Here is a 15,919-nt window from a genome sequence, read left to right on the forward strand (position 1 = left end):
TACATGTTTCAGTGCCATTCTCCCAAATCGTCCCACCCTCTCCCTCTCCCTCAGAGTCCAAGAGTCCATTCTATACATCTGTGTCTCTTTTGCTGTCTCGCATACAGGGTTATCATTACCATCTTTCTAAATTCCATATATATGTGTTAGTATACTGTATTGGTGTTTTTCTTTCTGGCTTACTTCACTCTGTATAATCAGCTCCAGTTTCATCCATCTCATTAGAACTGATTCAGATGTATTCTTTTTAATGGCTGAGTAATACTCCATTGTGTTTATGTACCACAGCTCTCTTATCCATTCATCTGCTGATGGACATCTAGACTGTATCCATGTCCTGGCTATTATAAACAGTGCTGCAATGAACATTGGGGTACCCGTGTCTCTTTCAATTCTGGTTTCCTCGGTGTGTATGCCCAGCAGTGGGATTGCTGGGTCATATGGCACACAAAAATAAAATCAAAATGGATTAAAGATCTAAACATAAGACCAGAAACTATAAAACTCCTAGAGGAGAACATAGGCAAAACACTCTCCGACATAAATCACAGCAGGATCCTCTATGATCCACCTCCCAGAATTCTGGAAATAAAAGCAAAAATAAACAAATGGGCTCTAATTAAATTTAAAAGCTTCTGCATAACAAAGGAAAATATAAGCAAGGTGAAAAGACAGCCTTCTGAATGGGAGAAAATAATAGCAAATGAAGCAACTGACAAACAACTAATCTCACAAATATACAAGCAACTTATGCAGCTCAATTCCAGAAAAGTAAATGACCCGATCAAAAATGGGCCAAAGAACTAAATAGACATTTCTCCAAAGAAGACTTACAGATGGCTAACAAACGCATGAAAAGATGCTCAACATCACTCATTATCAGAGAAATGCAAATCAAGACCACAATGAGGTACCATTTCACACCAGTCAGAATGGCTGCGATCCAAAAGCCTGCAAGCAATAAATGCTGGAGAGGGTGTGGAGAAAAGGGAACCCTCTTACACTGTTGGTGGGAATGCAAACTAGTACAGCCACTATGGAGAACAGTGTGGAGATTCCTTAAAAAATTGCAAATTGAAGATTTATATAATAAATAAATCACTGTGATAGATGTTTCTAACTTCTCAATAAAACAATTGGTGACAACATGTACATTATGCTTAATATCTATTATAAGTGCCTATAGGGAAATGTGAACATTGCTGAAATAGATGTAAACATAAATAGATGTGTGGCCTAAATATTTCAGTGTCTTTTAATGAAATGATTGTTGTTTTATGACCATTATTATAGCAAATAATTTTAATATAAAATATTTTTTCAGAGCACTATCAGCTGTATGTTCCTGAGTCAGCTCAAGTTGGTTCAGCTGTTGGGAAAATCAAGGCAAATGATGCAGACACTGGCTCGAATGCGGACATGACATATTCCATCATTGATGGCGACGGCGTTGGCATATTCTCCATCTCCACTGACAAAGAGACAAGAGAAGGGATCCTTTCCTTAAAAAAGGTAAAAATACTTAGTAAGCTAGGCAATTCACTCATTTTTCTATGAAAGCAAATTTGGCAAGGTATTAATAATGTATATTTTCAAGTCATTAAAATGACAAAGTATTTCCTCTTTAATGTGTAATTACATTTTAATTATGATTATGTCTAACTGTTTAAATCATTTCTTAAGTGTTAGTTGCTGAGTTGTGTCCGACTCCACAACGCCAAGGACTGTAGCCCACCAGGGCTTCTCTGTCCATGGGATTCCTCAGTCAAGAATACTGGAGTGGGTTGCCATTTCCTCCTCCAGTGTATCTTCCTGCAGGCAGATTCTTTACTATCTGAGCCACCAGGGAAGCCCTATCTGTTTTAGTATGGTGGGAAGATCAGATGTAGAATACACTATGAATGTATTCCCTTATTTTTATTTTCAGATAACATAGTTATCATGAATTCCAGTTCTATTAATATCATTATTTTATGTTATGCTAATAAAAGTAGCATTATAAGACTTTCCTGCTTGATGGTCATGGACCTTTTAGTGAAGTCATTTACTTCTCATTACCCTCATTCTGTTTTATTCCTGAGAATTTGTCACCAGACTAAATCTACTGCCTTTTGCTTTTAAGAGAACACTATGCTCATGCCTCTATAAGAATGAAGTAGAACACAGGCAATTAGCAAAGGAGAATTTAAATGTAACTTCTAAAGCAGTATGCCTCAGTGTTTAAATGTTTAACAATTTCAGCTTGAAAATCTAGTAACACGCAAGTCCCTAGGACTTACCTTCATTATATTTTGATTCAGAAAGGCTGGAATGGGAGTGGGGAATTAGTCTTTTTAACAAGTACTCTGGATGATTTTACTGTATAGTATGTTGAGAACAAAGGCTGAAAAATTATATTCTGATGGCTCAAATGATAAAGAATCTACCTTCAGCGTGGGAGACCTGGGTTCTATCCCTGAATTGGGAAGATCCCCTGGAAGAGGGCATGGAAACCCATTCCAGTATTCTTGCCTGGAGAATCCCCATGGACAAAGGAGCCTGGTAGGTCATAGTCCATGGGGTCACAAAGAGTCAGACACGGCTGAACAACTAAGGACACACACTGTAACAGTGAAGTGAATCTATCAATATGTCAGTCTATCAATCATCTATTTATCTATTTGAATCTAGTTGTCATTTATTACATTATCTAGCTAACTGTCTAGATATCTGTGTGTTTTTGTATATATATTTATCTTTGCACTATGTAAAATCTCATTTATTCTTCTAATAATCATAATTTTATATTGATTTAAGATTGAAGATTAATATGTCTTTTGTATGTCACAAAAGGGCACTGAGAAGCAGAGTTTAAAGTGTGCAAATACTTATGAAATAGTCATCACTGATATATATATGATATTGATTCTTCACCTAAATATCTTCTCATTTTAATCTTTCTGAAATTGTCAAAATTGGATAAAAAATGTATTGATAAAAGAGTTAATTTTCACATCTTTAGTTTAACAAATATTGAGTTTTAAGTATCTCTTAAGTGCCAGGAATTGTGTTCTACATGAGCCATGAAAGCCTGAGCAGTCTCAGCCTGCTTAGCGCTTCCCACCTGTGGAAGCAGAGAGACACCAATAGACTATCACATGCACTCTTAGATGGATAATAAAAGTGATCTATGACAGAGAGTTCAGAGAAGGCAATGGCAACCCACTCCAGTACTCTTGCCTGGAAAGTCCCATGGACTGAGGAGCCTGGCGGGCTGTAGTCCATGGGGTCGCGAAGAGTCAGACATGACTGAGCAACTTCACTTTCACTTTTCATTTTCATGCATTGGAGAAGGAAATGGCAACCGACTTCAGTGTTCTTGCCTGGAGAATCCCAGGGATGGGGGAGCCTGGTGGGCTGCCATCTATGGGGTCGCACAGAGTCCATCACGACTGAAGCGACTTAGCAGCAGCAGCAGCAGCAGCATGACAGAGTTAAACAGTGCTATTGGGAAGACAAAATCTAGGGTGTTTAATCCTGTCTGATTAGTTAGCAGAGGTTGAACAGAGAAATAAACAATACTTCAAATCAGTTCATTTCAGTTCAGTTGCTCAGTCGTGTCCAACTCTTTGTGACCCCATGAATCGCAGCACGCCAGGGCTCCCTGTCCATTACCAACTCCCGGAGTTCACCCAAACTCATGTCCATCGAGTCAGTGATGCCATCCAGCCATCTCATTCTCCGTCATCCCCTTCTCTTCCTGCCCCTAATCCCTCCCAGCATCAGAGTCTTCTCCAAAGAGTCAACTCTTCACATGAGGTGGCCAAAGTATTGGAGTTTCAGCTTTAGCATCATTCCTTCCAAAGAACACCCAGGACTGATCTCCTTTAGGATGGACTGGTTGGATCTCCTTGCATCCAAGGGACTCTCAAGAGTCTTCTCCAACACCACAGTTCAAAAGCATCAATTCTTCGGCATTCAGCCTTCTTCACAGTCCAACTCTCACATCCATACATGACCACAGGAAAAACCATAGCCTTGACTAGACGGACCTTAGTCGGCAAAGTAATGTCTCTGCTTTTTCATATACTATCTATGTTGGTCATAACTTTCCTTCCAAGGAGTGAGCGTCTTTTAATTTCATGGCTGCAGTCACCATCTGCAGTGATTTTGGAGCCCCCCAAAATACAGTCTGACACTGTTTCCACTGTTTCCCCATCTATTTCCCATGAAGTGATGGGACCGGATGCCATGATCTTCATTTTCTGAATGTTGAGCTTTAAGCCAACTTTTTCACTCTCCTCTTTCACTTTCATCAAGAGGCTTTTTAGTTCCTCTTCACTCTCTGCCATAAGGGTGGTGTCATCTGCACATCTGAGGTTATTGATATTTCTCCCAGCAATCTTGATTCCAGCTTGTGCTTCACCCAATCCAGCATTTTTCATGATGTACTCTGCATAGAAGTTAAATAAGCAGGGTGACAATATACAGCCTTGACGTACTCCTTTTCCCATTTGGAACCAGTCTGTTGTTCTATGTCCACTTCTAACTGTTGCTTCCTGACCTCCATACAGGTTTCTCAAGAGGCAGGTCAGGTGGTCCGGTATTCCCATCTCTTTCAGAATTTTCCACAGTTTATTGTGATCCACGCAGTCAAAGGCTTTGGCATAGTCAACAAAGCAGAAATAGATGTTTTTCTGGGACTCTCTTCCTTTTTCCATGATCCAGCAGATGTTGGCAATTTGAGGTAATTAGGTGAGAGAATTAAAGGAAGAGGAAAGAAAACACAATGAGAACCTGAACGGAGTGGAATGTGGCACAGTGAGAACCTAAATAACATCCTTGATTCTGGAGTAGAGAGAGTGAAGAAGCGAGTGCATAGGAAAACGCACAGAATTCTGTTATATTTAACCTGATGGAAAGCCACTGAAGCTATCTAAGCAGGAAGTGACAAGGTCTCATTTGATGTCTCTATTTCTAATGAATTTTTAAACTACAAGAGAATGAGATTATTTTTTTAATTTGTTGCTGCATTCCCAATCTAGCATGTTTTCTGACACTGAATAGGCATTCAATAAGCACTATCATAATGAATGGATATATTGAATTGGCCAAAAAAGTGTGTTTTGGGCTTTCTATAAAATGTTAAGTAAAACTCAAATGGACTTTTTGGCCAACACAATACTATAGACTGAAAAATGAAACAAGGAATGTCTGCTTTTCATTCCTTGAATGGCTTCTTTACTCAAATAAATCCAGGTAAGTGGATGAATAATTCTTTCTGAAAGATGAATCCTAAACCCTAGGGAACACTAGCATTTAAGAAACAAGCAGAAGGCAAGAAAGAGAGTCTTTGAAGAAAATATCAAAATAAAAAGAGAATTTTATCAGTGAAAATTCCCAAGGAGGCTGAATAGAAGGGATATAGTCATTAAAAACATGAAGGATTCTAGATCTATGAAACCATTTAGGATTATAAAAGTTAATTCAGCTCACCATCAGCATGTCATTTTCATCACAATAGAGAGTAACATCACATTTATTGCGTGTTTCCTCTGTGTCAGGAAGGGTTTTAAGAGCTTATTCCCAAATCTTTATTGAGCTGGTACACATTATGGAGCTTCCCTGGTGGTTGAGTGGTAAACAATCCACCTGTCAATGCAGGAGTCGCAGGACACTCAGGTATGATCCTCAGGTTGCGAAGATCCCCTGCAGTAGAAAATAGCAACCCATTCCACTATTCTTGCCTGTAAAATTCCATGGACAGAGGAGTCTGGTGGGCTACAGTCCATGGGTTGTAAAGATTCAGTGTCGGATACGACTGAGCAACTGAGCACACAGGCACACCTTTACCATTCCTTTAAACCTAACTAGAATGGTGTGTGGGCTTTCCTGGTGGCTCAGTGGTAAAGAATCCACCTGCCAATGCAGGACATGTGGTTTGATGCCTGTGTCAGGAAGTTTCCCTGTTGAAGGAAATGGCAACCCACTCCAGTTTTCTTGCTTGGAAAATCCGATGAACAGAGGAGCCTGGCAGGCTGCCATCCATGGGGTTGCAAAAAAGTCAGACATGACTTACCGACTAAAACGACAGAAATTAATGACAGAAAATTTGGCTCAGGAGTTTTTCTCTCTAGAATCTCAAAAGTTACTTGTATTACCTACTTGAAAGGAAACATGAAGGAAACATCTACTACAATGAAAAGAACAAATTTACTATAGTGTAGAGACTATGATGATGCTGTGAAAGTGCTGCACTCAATATGCCAGCAAATTTGGAAAACTCAACAATGGCCACAGGACTGGAAAAGGTCAGTTTTCATTCCAATCCCAAAGAAAGGCAGTGCCAAAGAATGATTAAACTACCACACAATTGCCCTCATCTCCCACGCTAGTAAAGTAATGCTCAAAATTCTCCAAGCCAGGCTTCAGCAATAAGTGAACTGTGAACTTCCTGATGTTCAAGCTGGTTTTAGAAAAGGCAGAGGAACCAGAGATCAAATTGCCAACATCCGCTGGATCATGGAAAAAGCAAGAGAGTTCCAGAAAAACATCTATTTCTGCTTTATTGACTATGCCAAAGCCATTGACTGTGTGGATCACAATAAACTGTGGAAAATTCTGAAAGAGATGGGAACCAGACCACCTGACCTGCCTCTTGAGAAACCTGTATGGAGGTCAGGAAGCAACAGTTAGAAGTGGACATGGAACAACAGACTGGTTCCAAATAGGAAAAGGAGTGTGTCAAGGCTGTATACTGTCACCCTGCTTATTTAACTTCTATGCAGAGTACATCATGAGAAATGCTGGACTGGAAGAAGCACAAGCTGGAATCAAGATTGCCTGGAGAAATATCAATAACCTCAGATGTGCAGATGACACCACCCTTATGGCAGAGAGTGAAGAGGAACTAAAAAGCCTCCTGATGAAAGTGAAAGAGGAGAGTGAAAAAGTTGGCTTAAAGCTCAACATTCAGAAAACAAAGATCATGGCATCCGGTCCCATCACTTCGTGGGAAATAGATGGGGAAACATTGGAAACAGTGTCAGACTGTATTTTTAGGGGCTCCAAAATCACTGCAGATGGTGATTGCAGACATGAAATTAAAAGACGCTTACTCCTTGGAAGGAAAGTTATGACCAACATAGATAGTATATTCAAAAGCAGAGACATTACTTTGCCGACTAAGGTCCATCTAGTCAAGGCTATGGTTTTTCCAGTAGTCATGTATGGATGTGAGAGTTGGACTGTGAAGAAGCCTGAGCGCCGAAGAATTGATGCTTTTGAACTATGGTTTTGGAGAAGACTTTTGAGAGTCCCTTGGACTGCAAGGAGATCCAACCACTCCATTCTGAAGAAGATCAGCCCTGGGATTTCTTTGGAAGGAATGATGCTAAAGCTGAAACTCCAGTACTTTGACACCTCATGTGAAGAGTTGACTCATTGGAAAAGACTTTGATGCTAGGAGGGATTGGGGTCAGGAGGAGAAGGGGACGAGAGAGGATGAGATGTCTGGATGGCATCACTGACTCGATGGATGCGAGTCTGAGTGAACTGCGGAAGTTGGTGATGGACAGGGAGGCCTGGTGTGCTGCGATTCATGGGGTCGCAAAGAGTCGGACTCGACTGACTGACTGAACTGAACTGAATTGAACTGAACTGAACTGAGATACTCTATATGGGAGGCAAAGAAATGGGAGAAAAAAGTTTAAACACACCATGCTCTTTGAAAAGCTTTGTAGTAAAGCCAGGGAGGCAAATAAATGAGAAAATCATAAAACAAATATTTTAATTGTAAGTTGGGAGATGGAAAGTGTGTTGATAACAGATGGATAAAAAGTCAAGAGACAAGAAATAGGATGCTAAAGAGAGGGTAATTTAATTAAAAAGATGCTCTGAATTAGAGATGACCCTGTTTGAGATATTGATTGCAGATGGAAAGAAAGAATTTATGATAATATGCCTCCTTCTTTGACATAATCAAATAGGAGGGAGAATTTAATGTTTGAAGATACATTTGGAGTGATCTAGCTGGAATATCGGAGAAGGTGATGGCACCCCACTCCAGTACTCTTGCCTGGAAAATCCCATGGACAGAGGAGCCTGGTAGGCTGCAGTCCATGGCGTCATGAAGAATCGGACACGACTGAGTGACTTCACTTTCACTTTTCACTTTCATGCATTGGAGAAGAAAATGGCAACCCACTCCAGTGTTCTTTCCTGGAGAATCCCAGTAATGGGGGAGCCTGGTGGGCTGCCGTCTATGGGGTCACACAGAGTTGGACACAACTGAAGTGACTTAGCAGCAGCAGCAGCTGGAATATATGTGGGGGAATGGGAAACAGAGGATCTTTCCCAACTGAGAACTATTGTTTGTATAAAGTAAGAAGTTTTATTATCTTTACAAAATGTGGGGGAAGTCATGGATGGTGTGAATACACATATAATATAAAATATAAGTATATATTTTGTGATTAAGAACAATGGGGATCTTATCACCCTTCATGGCCTCAATTAATTTTAAGTTGCTTGTGAAAAATGAAGCCAAAATCATATGTGTGCACGTGTGTGCACCTATATGTAATTAACATTCTCTATTCTATATTGCATACACACATACACATACACAAAAGGTATTTTCAAGGTAAGTGTTGTAATTGTGTTAATTGGTAATGTTAATACTAAAAATAACATTGATATTTAATGAGTCCAAATTATCTTTCACTTTTTTTCCTGAATTCATTTTTTTAATATAGTCTATACTTCCTCTAAAATCCAATGTGTGCATTTATCTAATCTTAATCCTTCAGATTAGGATTATCCATTTTAGAGTTATATATATATCAATGATACAAACTATTGCAATTTGAAAATTAAGCTATATAACTCTGTGGATTTTAACCTTCAAGAGGCACTCATACAGATGGCAGGAAATAGATAAAACAGTCCTTTCAAACTTGTTCCTTATTTAATCTCTAAGGCAGCTTACTTGAGCCAGCAAGGCAGAACAGCTAATCTTCCCAAAGATCAAAATCAGCCCTGCTCTATAAATCAGTTTGCAGGAGCATCCGCACATTCTTTCTATATCATGCCTTCATCAGAAAATTGCCAAGTTGAATTCACTGGTCCATGGTGCAGTACATTGTAAATACACTTTGATAACTTTCATTCCTTGTTTAATGGACCCTGACTGGGTGGAAAGGGGAAAAAGATAGGGATGAATGCAAGTTGATGCATTCTTTCCTGTGACATAAGCCTCTGTAGCCAGGGATATGCTTTGTAGTAGCCTCTCTAAGATTCAGTTCTTGTGGCCCCTATGTCAATTTGCTTTCTTTATAGAAGTTATTCCATTTTTTTGGTTTAACTCAAGGCTCCAGCCCAATTTTCTTTTATGACTTTTGGCAAACAATATCTGTAGTACCACTTTTCTTCTTCAAGTATACTTAATGGCAAAAACAATGCCTATTATTTTAAGCCTAAAATCTTAAACTTGGTTTTTAAGTCAGTGAAGGACAGTGGAAAATACCATCTTTACTGTTGAATGAAAAATAAATTTTGGTCTTGCCATGTAACAGATGTATGACATTATCACAAATCTCTAATTTCAGTTTTCTTAATTTTAATGTGCTACAAAGTGATTGTTACAGAGAGACAAATGAAGTAAAATAGTGCTCTAAGTTATGCCTGGCTAATAAGCACAGTGATACTTCAATATCTACATTTCTTCTTTTCTTTCTTTCTTCCTCTATTTGCACGGAATGTTAACTACACTTTCCAGAAAACTCCATGAGCTTATCTTACTGTCTTCCTTTATTTCACGTTATCTATATCACCTATAGTCACATAAAGAATAGCACATCCTATGTATACTTTTGTGAATGATATAAATATTTTCTCACTGAAGCATAGCTGATTTACAATGTCAGATTAGTTTCAGGTATACAGCACAGTGATTTCTATAGACAGTTATATATATATGAATATAACTGTCAATATATATATAGATATATATAACATATCTATCTATCTATATCTATATCTATATATCTTCTGCAGATTTTTCCCTCAGAGGATATTACAAAATATTGAGTATAGTTGCCCATACTATAAAGTATAGTTATACATAGTAGTTGTACCTAGTTTTACATAGTAGTGTGTTTATATTAATGCCATCTTCCTAATTTATCCCTCCTCATCCCTCTTCCCCTTTGGTATCGTGTGCATAAACACCCTGGTAGCTCAGATGGCAGAGTCTCATAAACATCCTGGTGGCTCAGATGGCAGAGTCTTCCTGCACTGTGGGAGACCTGGGTTGGATCTCTGGGTTGGGAAGATCTCCTGGAGGAGGAAATGGCAACCCACTCTAGTCTTCCTGCCTGGTAAATCCTGTGGACAGAGGAGCCTGGCAGGTTACAGTCCATGGGGTGGCAGAGTTGGACATGACTGAGCCACTAAGCACAGCACGGCAGGGACTGTCATTCATGGCTTTTGGCAATCTACATCCCCCTCTGTCTTCTGTAAGCATTTTTTATCAAAATTCTAGTTTTGTCTTTGTAGTGTAACATTTCTAGGTAGGTTTCACTCACACATATCTTTCTTTATCGTCTCTGTTTTACATATCAAGGTAAGCATCTCTCTAGTTTTTCATTGTGCAAGTGTTAGTTGCTCAGTCGTGTTAGACTCTTCGGAATCCCATGGACTGTAGCTGACACATGGATCATGATGCAATATAATAACTGGATGAAGGAGAGGTCCTATGAGTCATTTTTATTATGTAGGAAAACACCCAATACAATATTATAAAGTAATTAACCTCCAATTAAAATAAATAAATTTATATTAAAAAATAAAAGTTATCCAGATAATTAAAAAAAGAGAGAAAACAGAATTTTAGGATCTTCTTGGACTCCATTAAGAAGTGAGTCTTAGAAGAACTTGGCTAAATGCTGTTTTTGGTATCTGTCTATTTATGATGGTTGCATAGTTCCAGAGAAGGAATATATTAGTGTGATTTAATGAATAGTAGAGTGATTAATGAGAAACAATTAAAATGTTCCAAATATGTAGAGCTAGCTAGAAAATGATTGATGGGGAAGATGATAACTTATCTACAGGAATATGAAATATGTTCTTATTAAGGAGGGAAAAGTTTGATTTTATAAGTAAGAAAGAGCAATGATATGTGAAAGTAATTACTAGGAGTAATATGATAATATTAAGAAATGAAAACTTGAGATTAAAATTGGAACCAATCAGTGACAGTGAACTGCATTAGAACATTGAAAAGTAACTAAAGAAAAGTAAGAGAAGCCCCACTGCTTGGGGAAGTTAGAATTATACCAGAATAAACAGTTCTAACTGTCACAGAAATGAGAGAAGATTTTGCAAGAAAAGAGTTTCAAGTGTTTCAGTTTTTTAGCTTTGTGAGTCTGAATTAAGAAATTATAAAACTACTAAGAGTTTTGGTAGCCAGAATTAATGAAGTTATAATTAATGAAGTTAATAATTCATGTTCAATGTAATTATAAACACTTGGCCAGAGGCAAGAATGTATCCTTTAATAGTGAGGAAATTTTATTCCACTAAAAATCTGGCAGAAAGTGAAGAAGAGCTAAAGAGCCTCTTGATGAAAGTGAAAGAGGAGAGTGAAAAAGTTGGCTTAAAGCTCAACATTCAGAAAACGAACATCATCGCATCCGGTCCCATCACTTCATGGCAAAATGATGGGGAAAAGTGGAAACAGTGACAGACTTTATTTTGGGGGGCTCCAAAATCACTGAAGATGGTTATTGCAGCCATTAAATTAAAAGACACTTGCTCCTTGGAAAGAAAGCTTGACCAACCTAGACAGCATATTAAAAAGCAGAGACGTTACTTTGCCAACAAAGGTCCGTCTAGTCAAAGCTATGGTCTCTTCAGTAGTCATGTATGGATGTGAGAGTTGGACTATAAAGAAAGCTGAGTGCCTAAGAATTGATGCTTTGGAACTGTGGTGTTGGAGAAGACTCTTGAGAGTCTCTTGGACTGCAGGGAGATCCAACCAGTCCATTCTAAAGGAGATCAGTCCTGAATATTCATTGGAAGGACTGATGCTGAAGCTGAAACTGAAACTCCAGTACTTTGGCCACCTGATGTGAAGAACTGACTCATTTGAAAAGACCCTGCTGGGAAAGACTAAAAGCAGGAGAAGGGGACAACAGAGGATAAGCTGGTTGGATGGCATAACCAATTCAATGGACATGAGTTTGAGTAAACTCCAGGAGTTGGTGATGGACAGGGAGCCTAGCATGCTTCAGTCCATGGGGTCACAAAGAGTCAGACACAACTGAGTGACTGAACTGAACTGAAAAATCTGTTCCTTGTTAGTCATCAAGTTGGAATGTTATATTATACCCTTTATATGCTAATTAGATTTTAGGCAGACTATCACAGTGCTTAAGAGCAAAGCCTGTAGAGTTCCCACTGCCTGAGTTCAAATCCCAAGTATATCACTTATAGGCCCCGGAATAAGTTTCTTGACTTTTATGTACTTTGTTTTCTTCATTTGTAAATGGAAACAATTGTAACTCACAAGAGTTGTGATCATTAAATTAGTTAATATATGTTAGTTGTTTCGTGCACACATAGGAATTAACTTCATAATTTAAAAATAACATAAAATTTTTCATCCTTCAAGTGTAAACTATAAAATAGCACTTTTCCATACTCTAAACAAAGCTATATTTGAAATTGAGGGAGGCTATTAATCACCCACCACGTACCAGGAATTATGCCAGATAACTAAAATGCAAAGATGAATTAGATAATATTCTCTCTCTTAGAGGAAACTGAGTAGCCATGATACATTGTTATAATACAAGATGTCAAATGTTAATGGTAGGAGTTTATTTAAGTTGTCATAAGCACTCAGATAAAAGAGGGCCACTTTTTCAAAGGTGGAGGACGGTCTGGAAACATTTTCATGGGAAATTTGTTTGAAGCATGCGTGAATACTTCCCATATACTCAGGAAAGTAAATCTGAGTCCCAGTCTTTATATCCAATTGAAGCACCCTTCATATATGGAGATCACAGTTAGTTTTGAGCTTTAAAAATGAGGAAATATTATGAATATATAACATGATCTGACCACAGTAGTTGTTGCATGAGTCACCTGGAGTTTTCTATGTTTTCTCTGAAATACAGCTTTATGACCCAATAGCTATACAACGAAGAGTTTGTAATACCAAACTTAGAATGAAAACTGGATTCTCAACTGTGCTGGGGTGTCTTCTTTCCCAGGTGTGCCAGGGCAGTCACAGAAACTGGAAAACAATTTGTGAGGGACAATTTATAGGCCCTATAAACCCAAGCACTGCCAAATTTCAGACTCCCACATTCCCAGAACTGCAAGAGAATACATTTTTTGCTGTTTTAAATCACCCAGTGTTTACTGTTATGGCAGCCCACAGCAACTAATGCAGTGACATTTATACAAAGACTAATATACTAATACAAATATTAAGCAACCTCTTGTCACCTGTTAAAAGACGCTTACTCCTTGGAAGGAAAGTTGTAACCAATCTAGATAGCATATTGAGAAGCAGAGACATTACTTTGCCGAAAAAGGTCTGATGGTTTTTCCAGTAGTCATGTATGGATGTGAGAGTTGGACTGTGAAGAAAGCTGAATGCTGAAGAATTGATGCTTTTGAACTGTGGTATTGGAGAAGACTCTTGCAAGTTCCCTTGGACTGCAAGGAGATCCAGCCAGTCCATTCTAAAGGAGATCAGTCCTGGGTGTTCTTTGGAAGGAATGATGCTAAAGCTGAAACTCCAGTACTTTGGCCACCTCATGTGAAGAGTTGACTCATTGGAAAAGACTCTGATGGTGGGAGGGATTGGGGGCAGGAGGAGAAGGGGCCGACAGAGGATTAGATGGCTGGATGGCATCACCGACTTGATGGACGTGAGTTTGAGTGAACTCCAGGAGTTGGTGATGGGTAGGGAGGCCTGGTGTGCTGCGATTCATCGGATCGCAAAGAGTCGGGCACGACTGAGTGACTGAACTGACTGACTGACTGAACTGACTGTCACCTGTAGAACCATTCTAGTAAAACAAAGCACATCACAAGTTGAATTATTCCAGAAATGGTTCAGTGTCAGAAAATCAATTATATTAGTATAACAAGGATATTATGGAGAAGGAAATGGCAACCCACTCCAGTATTCTTACCTAGAGAACTCTGTGGACAGAGGAGCCTAGTGGGCTGCTGTCCTTGGGGTCGCACAGAGTCAGACACGACTGAAGTGACTTAGTAGCAGCAGCAGAAAGGATATTAACAAATATCAAGGATATGCCAATACATATCCTTGTTATAGTTCCTAGCAATTATATATTGCTAGTATATTTGATTACTTATTATGATTACCATGATTGTATCATATTTAGCATAGCTAGATAAAATACTAAAATTTAAAACATTAAATTTAGCTAGTGACAGTTTCCTGGCATAAGTATATCCTATTTGGTAATTGACACATATGATATTAAAATTATTTTAATTTACTAAATTTGTCAACAATAGTCTTGAGTTCAGTTCAATTCAGTCGCTCAGTTGTGTCCGACTCTTTGCAACTCCATGGACTGCAGCATGCCAGCCTTCCCTGTCCTTCACCAACTCCCAGAGCTTGCTCAAACTCATGTCCATCGAGTCAGTGATGCCATCCAATCATCTCATCCTCTGTTGTCCCTTTCTCCTTCTGCTTTCAATCTTTTCCAGCATCAGGGTCTTTTTCAGTGAGTCAGTTCTTCCCATCAGGTGGCCAAAGTATTGAAACTTCAGCTTCAGCATCAGTCCTTCCAGTGAATACATTTGTTAACTGTGAGCTTCGATGATGACATAGTTTTGGTTCCTGACTCTAAGAACTTGTACCGCAACTGAGACCAATCCAGGGAATTAAGGCCAAGGCAAAAAAAGAAAATGAAAACAGAGTCTGATAGAGTTCCTGGAATATTTCTCTTTAAACATTAAGATTATTTTAGTAAACTCCAGTAGAACACCTTTCCCTTAGACGCATCTGCTTCTCATCTTAAACACTGAACTGATAATCCAGACTTACAGTTTTGAAAAGAAAGAAAGAAAAAAGAAACTTGGCATGGGTCTGATATTTTGTCAACTGGGATAAACAGTATGCAAATTATAGACCCTCCCACCCCCCACACCAGTATCTTGGCGAGGCAAATCTAGGAGTAAATAATGGTGAACATTATCAAAGACTGGAGGCTCATCTTTCCAAGAGTTGTCAAGTGGCTCTAAAGGGTTGATGGTTTTAATCTTCTGTCCAGTTCAGCTGTCAGAATCCTGCCCCCCAAAACTGCAGGCATGGGTGGTTGAAATTTTAATATTGTATAGCTGGAAAAGGTTATTTATCATGCTCATAAACAATCTCTGGTTCTATAATTACCCTAATCAACTTCCTACTATGCCTCACACATATGAATTTGTTCTGTATCCTTTTTTTTTTTTTTTTTGGTTGCTGTTTTGTTTTATGATAGGAAAAGTGTGTGTTTTGTATACTCTCAGTTAAACATGTTTTGTTTTTTTTTTTGCTTTCTTTGGTATTTCTATAACCTGAGAATGTTTTTAAATTTTTTTCCTTCATCTTTTAATCAAAACTAGGTATTAGATGAATAGATTTCACTGTTCTTGATTTATTGTTTTTGATAGACTACTTTCACATAATAAAAATAAAAATCTTATAACTATGAAAAATGATACCCTTAGACAGAGTTCTAACTAACTTCCTGGGAACAAAAGATTATTAGGAAATTACTGAGTGATCTGCTTATAGTGTGTGAATAATACATACTTGGATGGCATTACCAGGATTTACAGTAAATGGAAAAAATTATAATCCTAATTCTTTGTACACTATTGTATATTCTTTGTTTTAATATAA

General features: G+C 38.4%; 1 protein-coding gene across 4 annotated transcripts in view; it reads left to right on the plus strand.

Moving 5' to 3' along the window:
* The window catches only part of CDH18 (cadherin 18), a 411,562-nt gene that overhangs the window by 287,789 nt on the left and 107,854 nt on the right, over positions 1 to 15,919 (plus strand). For all 4 annotated transcript variants that reach the window (XM_068990438.1, XM_068990439.1, XM_068990440.1 and 1 more), the window contains one exon: positions 1,325 to 1,512. In XM_068990438.1, coding sequence (XP_068846539.1) covers positions 1,325 to 1,512 — 188 coding nt within the window. The remainder of the gene's footprint in view (positions 1 to 1,324; positions 1,513 to 15,919) is intronic.

Source organism: Capricornis sumatraensis, chromosome 18 (genome assembly GCF_032405125.1).
Source record: "Capricornis sumatraensis isolate serow.1 chromosome 18, serow.2, whole genome shotgun sequence".
Classification (NCBI taxonomy): domain Eukaryota; kingdom Metazoa; phylum Chordata; class Mammalia; order Artiodactyla; family Bovidae; genus Capricornis; species Capricornis sumatraensis.